The 21857-nt window shown below is 39.0% G+C and overlaps 2 protein-coding genes across 3 annotated transcripts in view; both read right to left on the reverse strand.

Moving 5' to 3' along the window:
• Positions 1-343: 343 nt before the first annotated feature.
• Positions 344-10382, reverse strand: LOC102197020 (signal transducer and activator of transcription 1-like). The gene is made up of 24 exons (XM_005736908.2): positions 10235-10382; positions 9003-9130; positions 8675-8819; positions 8496-8591; positions 8002-8079; positions 7831-7909; positions 7182-7270; positions 6170-6321; positions 5902-6066; positions 5718-5810; positions 5130-5189; positions 4963-4992; positions 4787-4874; positions 4635-4676; positions 4252-4335; positions 4032-4133; positions 3806-3941; positions 3102-3157; positions 2939-3015; positions 2678-2817; positions 2322-2492; positions 2051-2108; positions 1887-1959; positions 344-722 (listed from the first exon to the last, which is right to left on the reverse strand). The coding sequence occupies exons 2-24, from the start codon at positions 9128-9130 to the stop codon at positions 633-635; spliced, it is 2232 nt and encodes a 743-aa protein (XP_005736965.2). The 5' UTR covers positions 10235-10382; the 3' UTR covers positions 344-632.
• A 1926-nt stretch (positions 10383-12308) lies between these two features.
• Positions 12309-21857, reverse strand: part of LOC102198624 (signal transducer and activator of transcription 4) — a 21731-nt gene continuing 12182 nt past the window's right edge. Inside the window, exons 10-24 of one of the 2 annotated variants that reach the window (XM_013911784.1) lie at positions 21068-21160; positions 20922-20981; positions 20792-20812; positions 19355-19445; positions 19195-19239; positions 18415-18498; positions 18228-18326; positions 17509-17644; positions 15384-15436; positions 15099-15193; positions 14151-14287; positions 13778-13969; positions 13626-13671; positions 13423-13528; positions 12309-12935 (exon numbers count right to left, since the gene is read on the reverse strand). In XM_013911784.1, the coding sequence (XP_013767238.1) occupies positions 12912-12935; positions 13423-13528; positions 13626-13671; positions 13778-13969; positions 14151-14287; positions 15099-15193; positions 15384-15436; positions 17509-17644; positions 18228-18326; positions 18415-18498; positions 19195-19239; positions 19355-19445; positions 20792-20812; positions 20922-20981; positions 21068-21160 (1282 nt within the window). In that variant the 3' untranslated portion in view covers positions 12309-12911. Of the gene's footprint in view, positions 12936-13422; positions 13529-13625; positions 13672-13777; positions 13970-14150; positions 14288-15098; positions 15194-15383; positions 15437-17508; positions 17645-18227; positions 18327-18414; positions 18499-19194; positions 19240-19354; positions 19449-20791; positions 20813-20921; positions 20982-21067; positions 21161-21857 lie in introns of both variants that reach the window. The other variant, XM_005736820.1, reaches the window with a different exon arrangement.

Here is a 21857-nt window from a genome sequence, read left to right on the forward strand (position 1 = left end):
GAAATACACTGAGCATTAAGTATTTTCAAATAATTTTTGATATGATTTATTTATTTTTGTTGAATTCGATTCTTGACTTGTGACCTCTGTAAACAGGATTCTGGTGAGTTTATAATCTTAATCTGTAGTTTAGAATCTCAGTTAATAACTTAAAAGAGTGCGTATTATTTAATGACTTGTGACTGACAAGTTGTCAGTGTCTTCAGTTTGCCAGTCAGGATTAGACAAACATCTGATGCAAATTTTGTTTTCAAAACAAGACCAAGAGGCCTTGCGGGTTTTCTCGGCCCTGGAATTCATCCATCCATCAGTTGACTTAACCACTTATTCAATTCAGTGTCAGAGGAGGACCGTGATGCCAGAGCAGCCACAGAGCAACAGTCGGGGTGCACAGTCATCCAGTCACTTAGTTTATTAAAAGTAAATATACCAAATATACAGCACAGTAAGAAAAACAGAATGTGAATACAAACTTTGAATTAAAATCTCATACACATTGATTGTTGCTATTTTTACAGTACAGCTTTTCTTTTCCAGCAAAGTGCAACGTGTGATCAGCAATCCAGCAGATTTTAGCTGAAACTAAACTGATCGACAAAGAGGTTTTCAGGCGATGATGTCTGTAACGAAGCTTAAGTTGGGCAGATGTCCAGCTGAGATCCCCAGGACACGACTGGAGCAGGCGAGTCGACAATAAAAGAGAGGAGTTCACTCAAGCTGGCCTGCAGTGAAACACAGAAGGTTTAGTTTAAGTTAGCTGCAGCAGGAAAGGGATAGGGTTTAAACTTGGAGATACTCAGAAGGTGATGCATGTTATGCATTCAATGTGTTGTGATTTACTCGCAACAGAGAGAGAACACTTAGGCTACGTTCACACTGCAGGCGAAAGCGCATCAAATCTGACTTCTCTGACCCTATGCGACCCATATCCGATCATGGTATGACAGTTTGAACGGCACAAATCCGATATTTTCAAATCCGACCTGGGTCACTTTCGTATGTGGTACTGAATCCGATACATATCTGTTTTAGAAAACAACTGCTGTTTGAAGTTTGTGACATGACTAGTCGCATTAAATCTGTTTTTTACATCACTGACACAAGACAGACACCAATTATCAGCGCCGGAGAAAACATCGCGAACGCTTCCTGGCCATCCAGTGTAGATGTCAGTGAAACTGTTGGGAAAACAACGTTGGAGAAACGTGAACATTTTATTTGTACTGTAATCTGCAGATTCTGACAGAAACTGACAGAATCTGCAACTATCCTTTGAAGCACCGCTCCTCTCTAAAACAGCAATAAGGATCATTATTAGGCCATATGTAAATAACATAATAACTTTATAACTTAAAGCAAAATTGGGAAACGTAAAGTCCAAAACAAGTCTTTATATTAAGGGCCATCAGTCAAACAGTACTGTTTGCTCTGGGTCTAAACAGAGCGCGTTGTGTGTGATGTCTTCTTTTGCGCATGCGGGCCGCTTTGAGGGCCGTGAACGATTCACACTAGAGCGCGTTTGCGGTCACATTTTATTTTTAGTGTGAACAACCAGACAAAAAAAATCAGATTTGATCAAAAAATCAGAATTGAGCATTAAGACCTGCAGTGTGAACGTAGCCTGAGTCTCCTTTAAACACATTTTTTTCTTGTGGTCTTTTATGCAAATAAAAGAAATGGCTGTTTGAACACGGCACAAAGCGGGCTCATTAAAGACAACCTGTAAATTTTGAAATTATCACTGGTGGTACAGTTACAGTGTTTGTGAGGGAAAATTACTGTGTGATCGTTGGGATCTTCTCTTTAACGAGATCCAGATCCCAACGAATTAAGTCTATTTAAAAGGGCTGCGGGAAAATAAACCTAAAAAGAAATAATAAACCTACACTTGTTTCCAGGTCATTGTCAATTTCCATCATGTGGGTCTCATTGGGTGGAGAAGGAGGTGGCGTAGGATCGCTGTACAAAAACAAACAAAAAAAAGATTATAATAATGAATAAAAATTAAATTCAGACACACTGCAGAGGCATTTTTGTTACTGTTACTTACTTTGATATAAAAGAAGGTATTCTGCGGTGATATCCATCCCCTGAAGGTTCTGATGTTTCTGTGTGGACAGATAGGATTGAGCTCATTACACAGAAAGTAAACTGGATCATCTCAACATTATTTGAAATGGTAAACACTTTATGACAGAGTTTATCTTTATCTTATGTCGGAGTACAAGACAAAATTTATATTCACTGTTTTCTACAGGATTTTTATTTATTTATTTATTTTTTTGTAATTTTCATGGAGGAAGTGATGTGAGAGGTGATACCGGGGGATTTGTAGTGTCCGAAGGCGGTGTCTTTGGGGATGTCGGGGTAAAGATAGACCAGGGGATTTCTGCTTCGCTGGGATGCCAGACTGTAGCGGTAAATGATATCTGGCAGAGGTAACACCGACAGCTCTTTCTTGGTGTATGGCTGTACTGCATGCACATGAGGCTCTACAGGGGGGAAAAAAAAAACACATATCAATACAAAGCAGGACAAACCACTGCAGTCAGCAAACACACAATTTAAGGTAAATGTACTTTATAGAGAATACATAATTATAACTATTCTATTTCCTCCAGCAGAGTTATTTAAATTGTCCTCAGTGGGCTCAGTGAAGACAGACTCAGAAACATACCACCGTTGGAGTGGTCGACCCAGCTGAAGGTGACGGCGCCGTCTCTGCTGCTCTCACTGAACCGGATCAGAAAAGTACCGGCCTGTTTTTCCTGCAGCAGGAGGCGTGTCCTCTCCCTGCTCACGAACCCCATGATGGATCTGAAAGTCGCACACAGGAAACGCCACACCCTTCCACATTAGCACATCATCCTTATATGACTGTAATACAACTTTAAGAAATGTTGCTAATCTAAGTTTGGATGTCAGTGTGAAGTCGTACCCATCACGCCAAAGATCCACCAAGTGTTTCTTGATTAAATCGAGGATGCCATCGATCCAGATCCAGGCATTTTCGTTCTGCCTCACAGGAAAACAAAGAGTCAAGCCCCTGTGTGCTCGCTGTCAGACTCAAGGAAACTACAGGAACTTATCTTAAGACCCACCTTGGAGAAGCTGCTCCAGAACACCACACCGTCAGGATCATCTGCAGCAGCACCAACTGTTGCATTTTTAAAAAAAAAACCAAAAAAAACCCACACATTACCATAAAGTGTTTTATAGTATTTATAAATTTTAATATTAGATAGTATAGTACATGTGTAATCATTGCACTATTTGTTTGTTTGTTTTTACCTGTGCACATATTTTTTATTCTTCATGTGCACATTCAAATGTTTGCACATCAGGGCTAAGCTACTTTGTATTTTGTGCTAAGCCAACTATGTACTCTGCTTTTTACTGTATGCTACAAGCTAATAATGTATTTTCCATGCTAATCTATGCTAACAATCTGCTTTGCATGCTAATTGTATCATTTCAGTAAAAATAATAGTGATTTCCAAAATGCGAAAAACTATTTTTGTACTGGTCAGTACTGATTTTATATAAAAAAATATATTTTTTTAACATGCAAGTAAATTTTTTTTTTTTAACTTTGATCCTTAGTGATATTGTTTTTCAAAACCAAAAAAATACACAGAAACTTCAGGCTTTTAAGACTACACACAATATGCAAGATATATCTTTATATACACAGCTTAATAACTAAAATGAGCTCTAAAATTAACTCCCATCAACAATGCAAATGAAATATAAATGTCTTTTTAAAAAGTAATTGCAAAAATTAGCTTAGATTTTATTTACTTACCCATAATTTTGTCTCTTAGCATGAAGAGCTGTATTTCATCGAGCCCTCGTTTGCCAACGGTCAAAAACTGCCAGCTCAGCACCTGTGACAGCTGCTCCCAAGTGAGAGGAGGAGGATTCAGAAACAGTGACAGGTCCTAAAGGGAAAAGTCACAGAACCACAATGAAGTTTCCTGGCTTGTCTTAACAGATGTTACTAGTGTTTGTTGGCTGTGACAAAATTTTACCCAAGGTTCACTGGTGGACACCATGTTCCACCACATGATGGAGGCCCAGGCATTGGGGAGTTGATTCGTGCTGGAGATGACGACCACGGGCAAGGAGCTGGCCTGGACCAACAGCAGAGGAGGAAACCAGTCAATAAAAGTACAAACCCTCCACCACAGCAACCATTTTTAAAGATCAGGACTAGAGAACGCCATCAAAGCTGAAGTTCATGCTGCTTACCTCGATGTTGCACGTTTGTCCTGCATACTGAAACTCTGTCACAAACTTGATGATGTGCAGCTCTTCAGTGACTACCAGATGGTTCTAAGGGAAAAGAAAGAAAGTAACATGAGTAAGGCAGCAGCTCACGTCTCTAGCACTCAACTCATAAACAAAAACATGGCCCGAGAGGTATGTGGAACTAATAAAACTTTAAAATACACTTCAGTTTGATGCTTTGTTTACCTTCTTCCCATCCGTCATCTCACCTGTATTTACCTCTGTTTACCCTCAAGATTTTCCATCAAGACTTATAGGACTACATACTACTGAAACGTGTACAGTATAGTAATGCTCATAAATGCTCATGTGAAAAAAGACAATTTAAAATAAACTTCTCTTACCGCAGATGAGCTTTTGCTTCTTGATTTTCTTTCCTTGAGCGACTGAAAAAATATAATTTTTTATAAGAAACTACAAGCTGTACTGTATAAAAGAACATATGAATGTATAATAGTTAAACATAAAGTTTTGTTAACTTTGAGGATTTTCATACCATGTGCCCAAATTCTGCCATCAAGCCTCCATCTGTGTCCTCGTCCAACACCTTACAGTCGTCTCTGTTGAAATCAAAGAGACGGAACCTGCGACAAGTACAAAAAGCATCAGTACTCATTTATTACAGAAATACAAACTTTCATAAATGTATATTTCAGATTTTAGTCTACCTACCCTTTCACTGTCTTGGCTTCTACAACATCCCTTATTTTGGTGGGGAGAAAAAAGACAAGAAAAGGTTTAAAATTTTAAAAAGGTCTTTTTAAAATAAAAGTTCAAAAAATAAATATTTCCATCTGAACTCTATGCCACTCTTTCAGACCAGCTTTTCTTTCACTTACTTGTCAAATACAGGTTTGACTCTGAACCTGCATTTAAATTCAGGGATGTTTGCCAGGAACCTGAAAAGAGAAAAGACATTTCTTTATGTTTTTTTAGTTTAGCACTGGTTATTTTGGCCCAGTAAACACGTAAAAAGGTCTAGGTAAGCTCATAAACTGCTTTCAGTCAAAATGTCTCATCTCAAAACGTAGCTGCTAACTCCTGTGCTTGTTAAGAAACAGTTTGTCTGTAAGAATAATTAGCAGGTAAAAGGAAAATATACCTAATGAGGTCCATCTGAGACCTCAGAGAGAAAACTGCAGTCAAAATAAGATGAACGTCAGTTTAATAAAGAAATGTTTTAGTTTTGGGGATCAGACCTGACCCTAAACTGTGTAAAGGCCACAGAAAACTGTGGGCAATATAACGTTTTCACTGATTTTCACATTTGACCCTGTTTTCCCCCAACATTAAACTGCTAACAAACAGACAGACAAAAAGGAACTGATTACATACTCCCATTACATTGAAGCGGTGAGTGACATGAAGTGCCAGCTGACATTTGGGTTTCTCAGACATACACGTGTATAAAGTCAGTGCATGCTTACCTCACTGTGATACTGAACTGCACCCCGGTCTTCAGTATCAGAGGACGCTGTGGAAATTTCTGCATGACGGGCTGTTTCTCCACCACCAGAGCGCTGCAATGCCAGACCACAACAGAAGATGTCACTATTCATACTGTTGGTGCATCAGTGTGTGTGTCTATACATGTAAAAAAGAGTGACTCACTTTGTGACTAGTTTTATTAACAAGGACAGCCCAAATTTCTCAATTTCTGGGATTGAAGTAGGGAGGCAGAAGGCAGGGTCAGTGCTGCTGTATTTGCTGTTCTGGTCTTGAAGTTTCTTCAGCTGTTCGCAGACTCCTAGCAGCACTTCGGCGACAGTCGAAAACCTGCACACAGAATAAAACAGGCACAAGTGCTGAGTGTAAAAAGTCAGAGGAAAAACAGATTCTCTTAGACATGCAAAGGTGAGCAGAACAAATGAGCTCTAACCACTTGTCCAGGTGGTCCAGACTGGTGTCATCTTGACTTCCAATGCAGGCCAACTGCTGCCTGCGCTTCCACTCCGGCAGCTCCACATCAGTGAGAGCCGCCACAACCTTTTCTGTCTGCTGTAAAATGTTAACCAACTGATGCAGCACAATCTGCAAGACAAAAAAAGAAAAGATTCATATGTGCGCATAAGAGAGTGAAGAGGTTTCACCATCTGACCAGTGCAGACATGATCTCTCACAGCCCGCAATAAAATCTGAACACAGCAAAATAACAGTTAAGGAAAGGTTACCCACCGTAACCCAAGGTTCTATGAGTATAACTCTGAGAGCTGTCATCTATGTTGCTGTTGGCTGTATCAGCTTATATGACTTATTTGCATTTCAAATGGCAACGTCTGAAAGGGGAAGACTGCTACGCAAAGTTGACTTAGTCCTACTGCCTATAGGTTGCTGGTTTGTTCAACCAATCAGTGCAAGGCATTTCCACCTATGTTTTTGCTCAAAAATATTTCCCCAGAAAAACAATGTTGCATTTAGTCATGATTTGGCAAGCTGCCAACATCAACATGACGCCGTGACAACATTGCTCCATGGTCACAATGCAGCAGTAACGTTACAGTACAGCATAAATGCGATGTCACATTTATGCTGTAAAAACATTTACAGTTACGGTTTTGTAATGTTACTGCGACCTAGTTTTACATTTCATGCTAGGATTAGGTAATTATGTATATATGTATTATGTAATTTGAATCATGAAGTAGAACAGAGCAATAGCAGATAATAGATGTTTCTACTAAACTGCCCCAACCAGTTTGTTTCTAGATTTCTATGCAAACAATCATGAAAGAAATCTATGACATGAACATTTTCTATGCAGCTTTCATAATAATTGCACAAAATATCAAAATGAATGTGGTTTATCCATTTAGACTAGTTTACACCACTAATGCCAACATTTCATCAAACATTTACCATATTATTATTATTATTATTATTATTTATCATACCTCCTTTCTTTGTGTTATGAAGACTGCATGTTTCTGACATGCCTGATCAACAATATGTTGGGACTGGGCCAGATCAGTGTTCTCCTCCACTGGAAAAGGAAGACAAGACACTTGTGTCAAAAACAACTGAGTGACAAACCAGACCTGCCAGGCTTTAATCCTGCCAAGCAACTCCTGGGCTGACAAATGGGACTAAACTAGTGGCCACTTGAAAGTTGACTCTGACAGTGAGTCAGAGTCCCCATAGACTCCCAGATTAAAATGCCCAAATTTATGCCACAACATCACCTTGTTTTCAGCCTGCTACAAAAAACAGGTTTAATCTTTGCAGATACTTCCCTCCTTCCCTACTTTGAGGGGCATGGCCAGTTTGATTGACAGGTGACAGAGGCATCGGTAGCTGTCAGATGTCTACTGGGCTTCCGCTCAGCTAACCGGAGTCACTGCAGTGTTTGTGCCTTTTTAAGGATGGGCAAGGGCTGTGTTGAGTTACAGCCTCAGTTTTGATTAGTGAAATTTCTAGGATTTTATTACTAATCACACTGCTAAAATTAATGCTTTAATGTCGTCCACACTTCAAAAACCAGTAGGTAATGGCATGGCGACTATGTCCATCTTTTATATACAATATGTGGTCGTGCTATCGTACCTTTATTTTGCCAGGCCATCAGAATATAGTCCAGTTTTTCATTCAGACCCTCCAGTGTCTTGATTTCCTTCTTGGTCTCCTACATTAGAGTAAAAGTGCATTGGTTTAAAAACCAAAAGGAAAACATTTATCTTTCTTGGAAGGCTGAAAATAAAATCCCAGTAATCTTACCAAAGTCTGTCGCTTCAGTTCATTGACTTTGTCGTCCAACTCTCTCCAGCTTTGTTGCATGCTTGAATTATTGCAACTCTGACAAAAACAAGAAGGTTCTGTCACATGTTTGCAATTATTATCAAATATTTATTTATAATTAAAATGTATATTTACTTTTCCTTTCCTCTGGTTGTGATCACACTTTCGCTCTAACGTGTTGCCATATTTGCTTTGCTATGACTCACAATGCTACGTTTTCTGTTAGCATGAGCAATTTTTACAGTTCCACCTACTCACTGGTCCGGGAAAATGTATTTCTGCCGTTAATTGTAACTCTCTCTATAAGCAACCCAGGCACATGTTTACAGTTAGTGTGCATCAAAGCTATGATTCTACTAAAATCTTCTCATATCTACTTTTGGTTAACTGCAGTGACCTTGGGACAGACCTGTCTGTGTAAATATGACTTAGGAATGAAACCAGGCTCTTCATTAGAACAGCATTTAACTGACCTGAGGCTGAGAGACCGAAGCCAGAATTTGCTTTTCCTCCTTCAGGCATTCAGACAGAATTAGGGCCAATTTCAGCGGCTCACCCTCGAAATGCTCCTAAGGAGCAGAAAGAACCATTACTGGAAGTGTATTTTCAAATAATTAAATTTTTTCTGCACAGAGCATCATATCTGTTCTACCAGCAGGTAGTCCTTCATCCTGGAAAAATCTGGCCCCTGCAGAATATTGTTCTCCTGAACAGAACGATTCCACTGCTCTTCTAGAAACACCAGGAAAGCCTGGAAACAGGTTCTGGCTCTGTGCTCTTCCACAGCTGCCGAATCCCTAATGCAGAGAAACAGAAGATTTAACTGCAGAACTGCATCTGTTTGCATGTGCTGAAAAACAATTTACGATTTCACAATCTTCCTTACATCATACTGTACAACTTACTATATTATTAAGTTAAAGCTCTTTAATCTTAGACCATAACTATTTTCCCTGCTCCTGCATCCAGCCCCGTCTTACCAGTCCTGGTTCTCGATCCAGGTGCTCAGATAGTGGCGAATCTCTTTGTGAAATCTTCTCTCGTACAGCTGGCAGACCCGGCTCTGGAGTGCAGAGTCCAGCTTCAGAAGGGCCTGCCACTGAGCCATCTGCAATCACAAAGACACGAACCTCTTTTTACGAGTTCAGGGCCTCTGATTGGTCCACAGATGTGATAGGAGTCTTTACCGTTATTTTCCTCCATTTTATTAACAGAAATATATCTTACGCTAGAGTAATTTAAGATAAAGTTTTATATAGATTAAAAATCTGTTTTTAAGTGTGGCCTGGCCAAGAGGGCAGCCATGACTATAACCATATATAATCATAGGGTGGCTGTAGCTCAGGTGGTAGAGCAGGTCATCTACTGATCGGAAGGTTGGTGGTTCGATTCCCGGCTTTCCCTAGTCTGCATGCCAAATATCCTTGGGCAAGATACTAACACGAAATTGCTCTCCGATGCATTCATCGGAGTATGAATGTGTGTGAATGTCAGTTGTGCTTGTGCGAATGGGTGTGAATGTCAGTTGTGCTTGTGCGAATGGGTGAATGCACAAGTTGTGTAAAGCGCTTTGAGTGCTCAGAAGAGTGGAAAAGCGCTATATAAGAACTAGTCCATTTACCATACAAATATGACTGACGCTCACTGAAAAATGTGTACCGCCAATCGTCAGATCACATGTTGTAACAAGTGCAGTTTCAAAAGTGATCACACTGACAGTTTAGTCCTTAAAAGCTGACTTAAACTCCCATGCAGTTATATTTATCTTATTTATCAGCCAAAGGGAATGTCTGTGGACACAGAGAACGTGGAAATCTCAAAATAATTCGAATAAGCACAGCACCAAAGTGAGGTGTGAGTAATGATGACCTGATTAGTTTTATGTGTTTATGTAATGCAAAGCGATTGTGGTGGCGTATTGATGTCGCCAGCTATCGGTAAATAATGTAACTGAGCTCACTGGAAGGTTTTGCCCCGATCTTTAATATAATCGGAGGGGATTTCCAAGAAATGCAACAACACCGCAGCAACTTCAAGAACCGAGGATTTTCATTTATTTACATTTGCCTTTTTAACAGCTTTTATCAGACAATTACCTACTTCTAAAAATCAGGATCGCGCACATTTAGGAGGAAAAGTGGGCCATAAGCTGCGCACAAGGCTGCCCGCAATAGAACTAAAGTTGTTTTTTTGCGCAGAAATCATGACTTACCTTGGTGGGTGGCTCTTTATCGGACAGGTGAAAGCAGGACAAAAATCACAAGCGACCTCCAGCCTTCTGATCTGGCTGTTAATTCTTGCCTTAAGAACGAGGACGCGAACTTCCGTTCCACACGCCCACTCACACTCACCACGTGATTCTCCAGAAATCGTCCTGCTGAGTGCGTAAAGCTGGCAAGAGCACCTGGCTGCAGCCGACATCCGGCAAGTCACAAAGTAAAGAAAAAATAACAACAGCCAGATGTTGAAACCCTGAAAACAGCTGTTTTCTGTGCAGGTTTCAGCTCAGTTTGGTGGGCTGTTGCACATCAGCGCGCATGAACCCGTTTTTATCCGTTTTTTTCCCACAATACTTTTTCTTTCTGCACATTTCTATTGCACTGTTGTGTCTGCACTGTCTTGTGTCTGTATCGGTCTGTACTGTCTGGTGTCTTTGTTTTGGATTTTTGCACCTTCTTTTCCCCACACTGCTAAATCCCTGTAATCTCTTCCCAACAACCTTTTTCCTATTTAGAAACAAAATTACCCTCTACAACATGGGTCTCACACTGGCAGCCCGGGTGCCACTATATTGACGTGAAGAAATATAATGCAGTTTGGCTCTTGAAGTTACTTTTTTTGTTAGGGAAGATTTGTTTGTTGTTGAGTGCAATGCTAAAATAAGTTATTTAAAAAGCAAAAAATGAGTTAATATGAAGGCAGTATAAGAGAATTATTTGTAAGGAAAACTATTTTCACTAGCAGTCAAAAACTATGTCTGCATTTCTATTGAGTTAAATACAAAAGAAATTACAGCAGAAGTGCTGCCAGATGTCTGAACAGAAAGAGAGTTCCAATGTGTTTATTTGGAAGTTCAATGAAAGGCTTAGAGGGGGAGAAGGAAATTCGTTCACATTTGCAGTTTCGTCTTGTTGTACAATATTTGAAATTTGAAAAAACAAACAAAACACTGGGAATATTTGTGGGTGTTTTCTCATTTGTTTGTACTACTTGAACACTAAAATGGTCCTCACATGAGATGACAGTGCCAGCAGTGGCCCACAGCTCATTTAAGTTTGAGAACCCTGCTCTACAATGTAGGCAACAAAAAAAATAGAGCTATGTTTTATTATCCTTCTTTTTTCTGCTCATGTTCTATTTAACTGATTTAAGCTGAACACATTTATTAGAATTACAATTTATACTGAAATCAAGTTTATACTACTATGTTATTTTATTATTAATACAGCACAAGATTCAGTTGCCTTTGTACAAAAACAGCTGGCAGAAAAGTCCTCCAAAGAGCTACTTTTACATTCTTACTTTGAGTAAATATCAGAGACAGTACTTTTTTACTTTTTTACTTGAGTAAAGAAGTTGAATCAGTACTTGGCTTATGTTTAAAACACTAGCATCTGTACTTCTACTCAAGTACAGAATGTCTTACTTTTGGCACCTGCGTTACTAATCAGAAGATCCAGGGTTTGATCCCTCGGTCCTTCAGTCTGCATGCAGAAACATCCCTGGACAAGAACAGACACTGAACCCCCATCCATTCACTGAAAAATGCTGTAGCTCCACCTACCACCCCCGCTTCCATGTTACTTTTCTTTAAACTAGAAGTGACTATATTTGGATGAGAGGGTGGGGAGCTGAGCTTTCAGCTCACAAGTTTCCTCCATTACTCACACAGGTGTAACTCACAGAGACAGAGACCAGAGGTCAAATTCTGGGACTCAAAGGAGTGGAAATGCCGAAAAGACATTTAACACCTGCCTGTGTCTGAACACACCTGTCAGTCAAAGCACCAAGATTTACTTTTTATTTTGGCATTTTTGATCTTCTGTAATACAAAGTTGTACTTTTTAAGTCAACATATTCTTTAAAAAAATGTTCAGCCATGCTGTTGCATAATAACCTGACTGTGGCCAGAGGTTCACACATACAGTAAATAATCTGATTAGGAGTAATGGGGATTCATGAATAACATGGTATAAATAATGATTTATTCTTTATGATAATAATTTCTGAGCAGCAGCAGCAACACTGGGACACCTCAGCCGTGTTTTTTGCTGTTGTTGGTTTTTTTGTTGTTGTTTTTTTTTTACTTCCGCAAGAACCCAAATACAGCCTCACCCTTCAACAATCACCGAGAATCACGTGATTCTCCAGAAACGCCGTAAGTAAAAACCGCCAAGCAGCAGCAGCTGTTACATGCCGACGTCTCACTTCCTACTGCTTTCGAAATAAAAGCACAAAACCTCGGTGCTGTTTCAGTGAGGTGACCAGCAGGGGGCAGGAGAGCTGAGCGACTGTGTGAATGAGTTTAAGACAAAGGGAATCAAAACACTGCGTGTATTTAACTTTTTTGCCAATAACAAACAGGTAAAAGAGACAGCTGCAGACATAAAGTATCAAAATAATGTCAACTACAAAAAACATAAACAAAACATGTTCAGATTGATTTATATACAATTCATTTCTTATAGAAAAACATGACTGAACATGCAAAATATTAAAGGCACAAAACCAGCATGATACAAACTTTTCTTTCATGGACAACAAAGCAAGATATGCTTTAAAAACACATTAACCACAAACTCTGTAAAAACAACAGTCTCACGGGAGTCACGATATTGACAAAGGATTCAAAGAAGCTCCAGATGCAGATGTTTTTTTCTTCCCTCTTTTTACTCTGAATACGGAGAGCTCATCTGTAAACGCAAAAAGAAGAAAAATATTAGCGGCATAACATCGGGACAGATTCAACAAATTCTAAGATTAAGCAAAAAGCAGTCTTCCGTTTCAGCAAGGCTAATCAGAGGCCGTCTTCAATTATTTAATCTCAGCCTGCGATCACAGGTCAACAAGAAATGTAATCTGATTACAGTCAGAATACATTTTAAATACAGAAAATATACAAAACCCAGATTTTTGGTTTTAGTCGCAGTAATGTGTAATCTCTAACTTCTGATCTTTTATAGACTACGTTGACTTGAAAAAAGCAGAATAAGGAATTTACTGTTTTTATTATGAGGTTTCCAGAAGTTTTCCACATTTGACCTTTTTCTATTTTAGCTCTACTGCACAGAGCGATAAGAGTTAAGAGTTATAAGACACATACAGTGTCTTATTCATTTACAATAATAAAGTGCATATTATTACCAGTATTATCCACTAAGTACAATAATGTAAACTTACGGTGTCGATGTCGAAGCACAGGTGCTCATTGAGCATGTCAAACTCTCCAGGTGTCATCGGGGGCTCCGGAGACTGACACGACCGCGGGGTGGTGCTCGCGTTGGAGCTGAAATACATTAAAAGAGACGTTAAAATCCATTTAACCTGTTCTGAAATTCTGCTTAAAGTTAACTGAGCTCGACTTGAGTGAAATATGAACTCACCGCATTTCTGAGATGGGGATCAGGGTTGATGGGATGTAAGGATGCACTGGAAGTTTAACAGAGGTTTATATTAATATTTAATTCGACCTGAGAATTAGCCTGAGAGTTTCCCAGCAAAAACTTGAACACTTCACCTCATAATTAGATCTTACCTTTGCTGGGCTGGCTGTTGTAAAGCCGCCCGAATGCTTCGTCTTTGGGGATGTCGGGGTAGAGGAACTTGAGTGGGTTTTCGGGGACAACCCCGTCTGAGATCACTTTGTAGTCTCGAATGATGTCGGCGAACGGGAGCGCGCTGAGCCGGTTTTTAGTGTAAGGCTCCACAGAGTTAAACTTCACCTCACCTGGTGTGAAAAGTTACTGTTAGCAAACTTTGTTGTCCACTGTCAGCAAAGCAAGTAAAACCGCACAGATTTTCTATCAACAAAGTTTATTTAACGGTCTTATCATAGTTAAAGGTTTGGTATACATTTGCATTTTATTACCACACGTGGTCTGATGATGTTGGTTTATGGGAAATCTCACCGTTATCGCCGTGCTCCACCCAGGTGAAGGTGATTCCGCCGAGGTGGCTCTCGCTGAAGCGTAACAGGAACGTGCCTGGCTCTTTGTCCTTCAACAAGGCTCGCTCCATCTCTTTACTCACAAATCCCATGATGTAGCTGCGGAGGCGGAGAAAGACAAAAGAAATTTAGGTTTTTGGTTTCAGCCAGTGAGATCTGTTGTCCAATTTCACATTTTAGATCTGCCATTCATACGAAGTTTATCCTAATGCATTTTGAAGCTGCACATTTCTAAGACCGGGTTGTAGTCTGCAGGTTATATCTGGCACCTGCAGACATCCATTGATGCTATTTTTTGGGATAAAGCCTTTATAAAGGCGTCTAAATTTGGCTGACATACACACTTGAACTCATAATAATTTCTGTTGATTTAAACTCTAAAAAGACAAGAAATCCTCCCAAAAAAAACCTTAAAAATTAAAAAACCTCTAACTACTAAAGCAGCAGCATTAACAATAGATGTAAGCATTAATTACCTAATAGAAATGTATATTTATGCCACATTTTGTTTTCATTTAGTTCTGTATTTACTTTCCATTTGAATTTCCATGCATTTGTCCTTTCCATTTCCTTCTATGCAAATGAGGGCTTAAACTTGTCTCTGATTGGTTAACACCAGATGCTGTGCTCACAGCAAGAACCCATATTGATGTTAATAAATTTAATGAAAATTAATTTTATTGTAATGTAATATTAAATATATTAATATTTTATAAATGTATCTAACTGTTCTGTCTTTCCCAACTGATGTTGGCAGTTTTGGTCCTTCATATATGTTAATGATAGCGGTTCATGTATCTAATAGCCCTTTCATCTTTTTGTGGAGTTGTTTTTGTTTGTTTGTTCGTTTGTTTTTAGAAGTTGTCACATTTTCTGTTTATGATCTTTCAGCCGGGACACGATGACCTACTTCTCATTCCAGACCGGCAGCAGGTGCTTCTTGATGAGCTCCAGGATCGAGTCGAGCCACATCCAGAAGCTGAACGGCTTCCCTGGAATATTCTCCTGTATGATTGGAAGAAAAGAGAGTGAGAACCTTCTCGGACTTCAAATTGAAATTAGATACGATGTGGGATAAAAATGCATGACCAACATTAACAACACAGCAGAAGGTTTTATGACTGCCACTAGATGGCACAATAACACAGAAAATAATGGTACTATGCCGCTCATGCTCATATTATCTAAGACTCACCTTGGAAAACTTGGACCAGGACACTTGATAGTCGCTGCAGGAGGCATGCTGACCTACAGAGACAAAGAGAAACTATCATAAATGGCCGTCCCAGGAAAACAAGGTCAGCAGCTTTTTAGTTATTCTCTGAACTTGTTTTAGAAAATTCTTTGAACTCTGTGAGCAGCAGCACTACTGTACTAGTGTGACCTTCCCCGTGTGGGCATAAAGTGGTTTTACTACAGTTTCCGAGACAAACAGCATGTTGTCATGAAGCTTTGAGGCTTTGAGGTACAAGTTCTCATCAACAACAAACCCACCGAATCAAAACGCAGCGCATGCGCAACGGCCTGTCATGGTGCCTTTTTCATAGGCTTCAATAGTAATCTGGGAAATTTCAATAAAAGGTAATATATCTTTCCTCCTGGAGCTTATTTATCTCATAGAGCAGAGTCTGTGGAATGATAATGAATATAAAAACCTGGTCATCTCTTCCTGCCTATGTTACATCCCGGTAAAGCAAAATTTTTAACCAAACAGGTAAAGGAAAGGAAAAGGATGTTTAGCTACAATAAAGATGAAAGTACAGAACCAGTGTGAGAGAGAGATCTCAGGGTTTGTCTGTTTTTTGCCTTAATTCATTTATATTCATACAATTTACTATTTTCACACAGTGGGATGCTGAGCAGACAGATCAGGAGCAGGCGATATACAGCGGGGTGTAAAACTGCTGCTCCCTTCCTGATGTCCTTGTGTTTTGCATATTTATCACACTTAAATGTTTCAGATTATACAACTAATTTAATATTAGAGAACACAGCACGAGTAAAATATTTAAATGTAAATGATTATTTCATTGATTAAGAGAGAAGTTATCCAAACCCACCTGGCCCTGGTTGAAAAGGTGATTGCCCCTTTTGTTAAATTGTGACTAACCACATCGTTTGGAAAGTAAAGTTTAGCGTCACTAAACAGACTCAGGCCTGATTACTGGCAGACCTGCTGAATCAAGAAATCACTTTAACAGAACCTGTTTGACAAACTGAAACTAAATACCTCAAAAAGCAACTTATCATGAGCAAAATGAAGACTGGAGTGGCCTGCTCAAAGTCCTGACCTGAATCCAATTGAGAAGCTGTGGTTTATGCTGGAAAACCCTCCAATGTGGCTGAACTGCAACAATTCTACAAAGATGAGACAACTTCCTCCACAGTTATTAGGTTCAAGGGGCAATCACTTTTTCACGCAGGGTCATGTAGGTTTGGATCTTTATCCCTTAATAATAAACACCTTCATTTAGAAACTGCATTTTGTGTTTACTTGTGTTATCTTTGTGTATTATTTGAATTTGTTTGATGATCTGAAACATCAAAGTGTAACAAGCATACAGAAAACAGAGCATAAAAGAAGCTTCAGCTTCATTTTTAGCTTCTTTGATTTGTTGGGATCTGATTGGGTTAAAAAAACAAAACGCTGTTGTTCATCACCTTTAATGCTACTTTTGGTCTTTTAGAGTGATTTGTTTGACTGATCAGACCAAGCTCCCTGTTGTTTCACGTGAAGTCTAGCTCAGCTTGAAGCAAACGTGTTTGCTTTATGCATAAACTTGAGGTTGAGCGAGTAGCGGAAGTGGTCAGCAATATATAAGAACAGCCACGCTGGAAGGGTGATTCTCTGGATTTAAATGAGGTAAGGCTTTTCATTTTTATAGACCCTCTGATCGCCCCTCAGAGTTTCTCTGCTATGCTGACTTTGACTTTATAGCTGGACCAGTCTGATACTTGGCTCGAATAACGTTTCTGGTTCTTCCCCTTTTAAACTGAGCGACTTTCTGGAGTCTCTGCACCACCTACATGCTTGAATATCTCTGCTGGCGTGTGGTTTCACAATGACAGAGGTGTCGCTTCACCCTCCATAAACAAGTAAACACTCTCCCACCTCTCTTTAGATGTTTCTGCCTTCAGCTTTAACTTTCTGTCCTAATTAGCTTGTTAGCTTGCAGTTGTCTTCTTAAGTATAATATTTTACTGTTTGCTGTGTTGGAAGATGTTTTTCCAGGTTAACGACTTTAAAGCCACATTTTTTTAATTTATTTTTTCTTAATCTTCAACCTTTGCGAAAGAACAAAACTAAAAGACAAACATACCAAAGAGCTTTTCTCCCAGCATGGTGAGCTGCTCTTTGTTGAGGCCTCGCCCGGCAAAAGTGGAGAACTGCCAGCTGAGGACCTCAGAGAGCTGGCTCCAGCTGGCCCGAGGAGGGTTCCCAAAGAAAGCCAGGTTCTGTGGAGGAAGATGGAGAAGGTGAGGGAGGCTGTGAAGCATAAAAAATGAAAACAAACATCTCCAAAACAGCTGGAGAACATGAGCTACAGTTACAGAAGAACCAGAGTAAATGGAACATCAGCAGAATTTGTTGTCACGCTCTGGAAGTCAAAGACTTGGAATTTAAGTCAGTTTTCTTCTTGTTTTATTTATGAACTGATGTTAAACTCAGGAGATGGGGGTGAATTGCAAGATTTATTTGTAATTTATGTCATTTTGATGCTGTTAATCGCGCATCTGTTTTGGGAAAACCAATTTTAGAGACTTGAAAAATGCAGAAATGCCCTGTGAAGATCCGTACAACAGAGGTCGACTGAAAAAATAAAATCTGTGTTTCTTTATTTATTATTATATTTTATTTTAAAGATAATAGAAATGAATTTATAAAAACAAAGGCTTTTAACAAAGATGCCCAGGTGTGTTCAAATAAGTTGAGCTGAAAGTGAGCTTATGTTTGATTCAGCTGAACTTATTTCATTTAAAACTTGAACTTTCAAATGAATGAATTTTCTGTTTTTAGAAGAAGTCCAGTATGGCTCACCCTCGGCTCATCAGTCAGGAGGTTGTACCACATGACGGAGGCCCAGCCTCCAGGCAGCTGGCTCACATTGGAAATCACAACGAGCGGCAGGGAACACGTCTAGAAAATAAAAATAAATATTAGTAAATTATTTTGTAAATGAACAGCGACAAAAACAAGTTTGAAATAGATCTGCTCTGCCGCTGACCTCCAGGTCGATGGTGAGGCCCTGCACCGTGAAGCAGGCCTCAAAACTGAGAGAGTGAAGTTCTTCTGTCACAGAGAGCAGGCCCTGAAAAATAAAACAGTAAAACATCAACTGGAGTTCAAAGGCAGATTCATTGAATATGATGCACAAATCCATCTGAAGCAGCATTAATGGTCACTGCGGAGGACAGAAACTGCCAAATCAGGAGCAAATGATGCTATACATCAATTAATATGTCATTAAATACATTAAATATTAATTAAACCTATACATTAAATAATTTACAAACTATGGCACTGATAGTTTTGCTTCAATATTTACTTACCTTTGTATTAATTCCCTAATTTATCTACTTTCCCATTCAATGTTTACATTTATTTAAATGTATTAGTTACATGATGTATTTCTGAATCAACCATGAAGCATGGGGTTGTGTCATGAAGGGCATCCAAAAGCAGCTGAAAATCAATTTAGGTCATATCTTATAAATGAATAAGACCTATATGGATTTAAAATAATGATTTATTTACTTTAGAAATACAAATAAACACAATACACTGCAAATAATAAAAATATAATAAATAAAATAGAAAATTTTATGGGAAGAAAATACTACAAATAGTACAAAAAATGCAAAAGAATAAATTTTTTAAAAATCAATTTAGATTATTTAAAAAAAAATCCCTACACTTTTTGTGGACTTCATTAAATATGAACTTATTTACAGAGTCTCTTTTATTTGGCAGTTTTCGTCCTCCGTAGGTCATCTACATTTCTTACCTCGTTCCCTTTGGTGCCGTTGATATATTTCTTCTCTTTCAGCTGCTGTAAAACACAAACTCTGAGTGAGATGACTAAACACCATTTTAAATAAATGGTTAAAGGTTCAATGAAAGAACCAGTTAAACAATTGTCAACATTTGTTAGAGTTTTGTCCTACCAGATGTCTGAACTCCACTGAGAGGCAGCCGTTTGAGTAGTCCTCAATGTCCATAACTTTAGTGTTGTTGGTCAGGATGAAAAACTGACGACTTCTAAGGAGAAAAGGAGAAAAAACTTGATTTTCTTATCAATGTTTACCAGCATCCATCTATAAGATGGACTTAATTCAGAGGATGAAGTGTTTGTGGATTGTTTTAGACAATAACATAAACCATATTTAAAATCTGTATGTAGTTTTCAAAATAAAACACTCCACTTATTTTACTGTAAAGGTTTTTAAATCAGGGCGATTTTAAGAAGGTTCAGCTGCAGACTGTCCTTCCTGCAATGTATAACATCGTATATAATCTGTCAATACATGTATAAATCTAAAACAGAGATCTATAAAAGAAAACCAAGCTGATTACATTTCGCTGTAAATTTTTTTGTTATAATTTGCGGATGAAATCTTTAAAGCCCACATATCTTTATGGATTTTTGAATAACTGACAAGTCAATAAGTTATAACAAAGTCAAGTACATTATGCGAGTGTTTCCTGTCTTCCTATTTCCTATTGCTTTTCCTGTCTGTTCCAGTGCGCGGTATCAGGCTAACACTACCAGAAGGTGGCAGTAAACACCAGCTGTTTAAACAGCAAAAATTGAAGAAGTGCTACTTCTATAAAAGTGAAGTTCAGGCAATTGGTTCTTAATGAACATCGAGTATTTTTGCTTTGTATCCTACTGAGAACCGAGGAAAAAAGCAAGAGAACAAGTAAATCTATCACGGCATGCCTGTATTCATTCACATCTCAGAAAACATTCTCAATCACTCACTTTTCTTTTCTTTTTTAATCCATTTGCTTTCAGTAAACTCCTATAGCTTTTAAGGTGACTTTAACCTAATATTATGTTTTTTCTGCATCTGGTTTTACAGGAAGTTAGAGGCAAAGTTCCCCCGAGGTGCATGTTTGGTTTCCAAGTGCTTTTTCAAACCATATTTACACCTGGTAACGCCAAACAAATAACACACCAGTGAAGCCATAAAACAGGAAGCTTTAGGGCTAATTTTGGCTTTTAATCTTTAAGTTTTTACCCCCTTACAGACATTTCATTATTTTTTTCCCGTCTTGAATTTGTATGATGTTAAATCAGAGTGGATATCCCTGTATGAATACCTCGGGCACAGATGCTCCGCCCACCTGCTATTCAAACCTTTTGCTTTCAAGGGGGAGCCTATCAGAAGTTGTCTTAAAGAGGAAGAAGCTAAAACAGGTTATTTCATGTAGAGAATTAAATGAGGGGGTTCTAAGGTCCAGTATTAGATAAAGTAGTATTATTTCACTAAACCATGCCTAACTACTGTATTAGTGAGCAGATTAGGTTGCTTTTAATCTGCTGCTGTTTCCTGTTCTCGGACATTTAGTAGTAGCACGCTTAGACAGTTTGTACTCACACTCTGCCCGGGGGGAGGTCCCTGCAGAAACACACAAGCACAGCACACAACATTTTTACCTTATTTTTATTCAAGCAATGAAGACAGGTTTACTGTGGGGTCCATTTAATAAGAAAAGAAATCATCTTACTTGTCAAATGTTGTTTTCACTTTCAGCTGATAATCCACTTCTGGAAGTTTAACCAGGAGTCTGCAAGAAATCAGAATAAACTGAAACAAACTGTAACCCAACAGCAGAAACAAATCCTGAAACAACAAGATGTCACATCACCATACCTGACTTTGGTGGTGAACTGTACTCCAGTCTTAATGATGAGGGGTTTCTGTGGATGTGTGGGCATACATGGCTGCTTCTCCACCACAAATGAGCTGTGAAAAAAAACCCACACCTCGATTTACAATTTCACTTTAACACCCCGAGCTTGAGAGAGAACATTCAAACCACAGCTGGCCGTGTTCCTCCTCCGGTAGTTACCACCTTTCGGTTTATTGTCTAATGTGTTGTCAGAAGCTGAAGGAGAGGAGGAAGTCGTGTTTTTCATTTTTCAGAGCACTGAAAGTTGTTCTGCACAAAGATGAATTGGGCTGGGATCCCTTGCACTGCTTATTACACATCTGCGTCTCCTCCTCTCCCGTGTGGCATCCCTCAAGGCTCAATCCTGGGACCACCTTTGTTTTCATTATATAGGTTATCTTTCGGCTAATAACTTAACAGCTTCAGTGGTATCTAGTACCATTTCTTTCTTTCTTATCTCAGTGAATGTGTCACTAATTAATGAATTGTCCTTATGAATTGGGCTTATTACATTTGGTTTGATGCATTTGGGGGGAGTTATTATTTCATATCACCGAGGGGCTTCAAACATCAAACCGATCTGAGCCTAACCAGTAACACATGAGAGGCAATCCTGTTCACGTATTAATTATCCGGGGAATTTGCAAAAAAATAGGTGAAAAAGGCAAAACCATGTGCCATAGTCAGGGTTAAAGTGGGCCGGTGTTTTGTTTTGGGGTTTGACTGGAATGACTGCAGGGCCCTATTTCAGGAAGCCGGTTTAGAAAACTC

The sequence above is a fragment of the Pundamilia nyererei genome, unplaced genomic scaffold, assembly GCF_000239375.1.
Source record: "Pundamilia nyererei isolate P.nyererei 1_Seehausen unplaced genomic scaffold, PunNye1.0 scaffold00071, whole genome shotgun sequence".
Classification (NCBI taxonomy): domain Eukaryota; kingdom Metazoa; phylum Chordata; class Actinopteri; order Cichliformes; family Cichlidae; genus Pundamilia; species Pundamilia nyererei.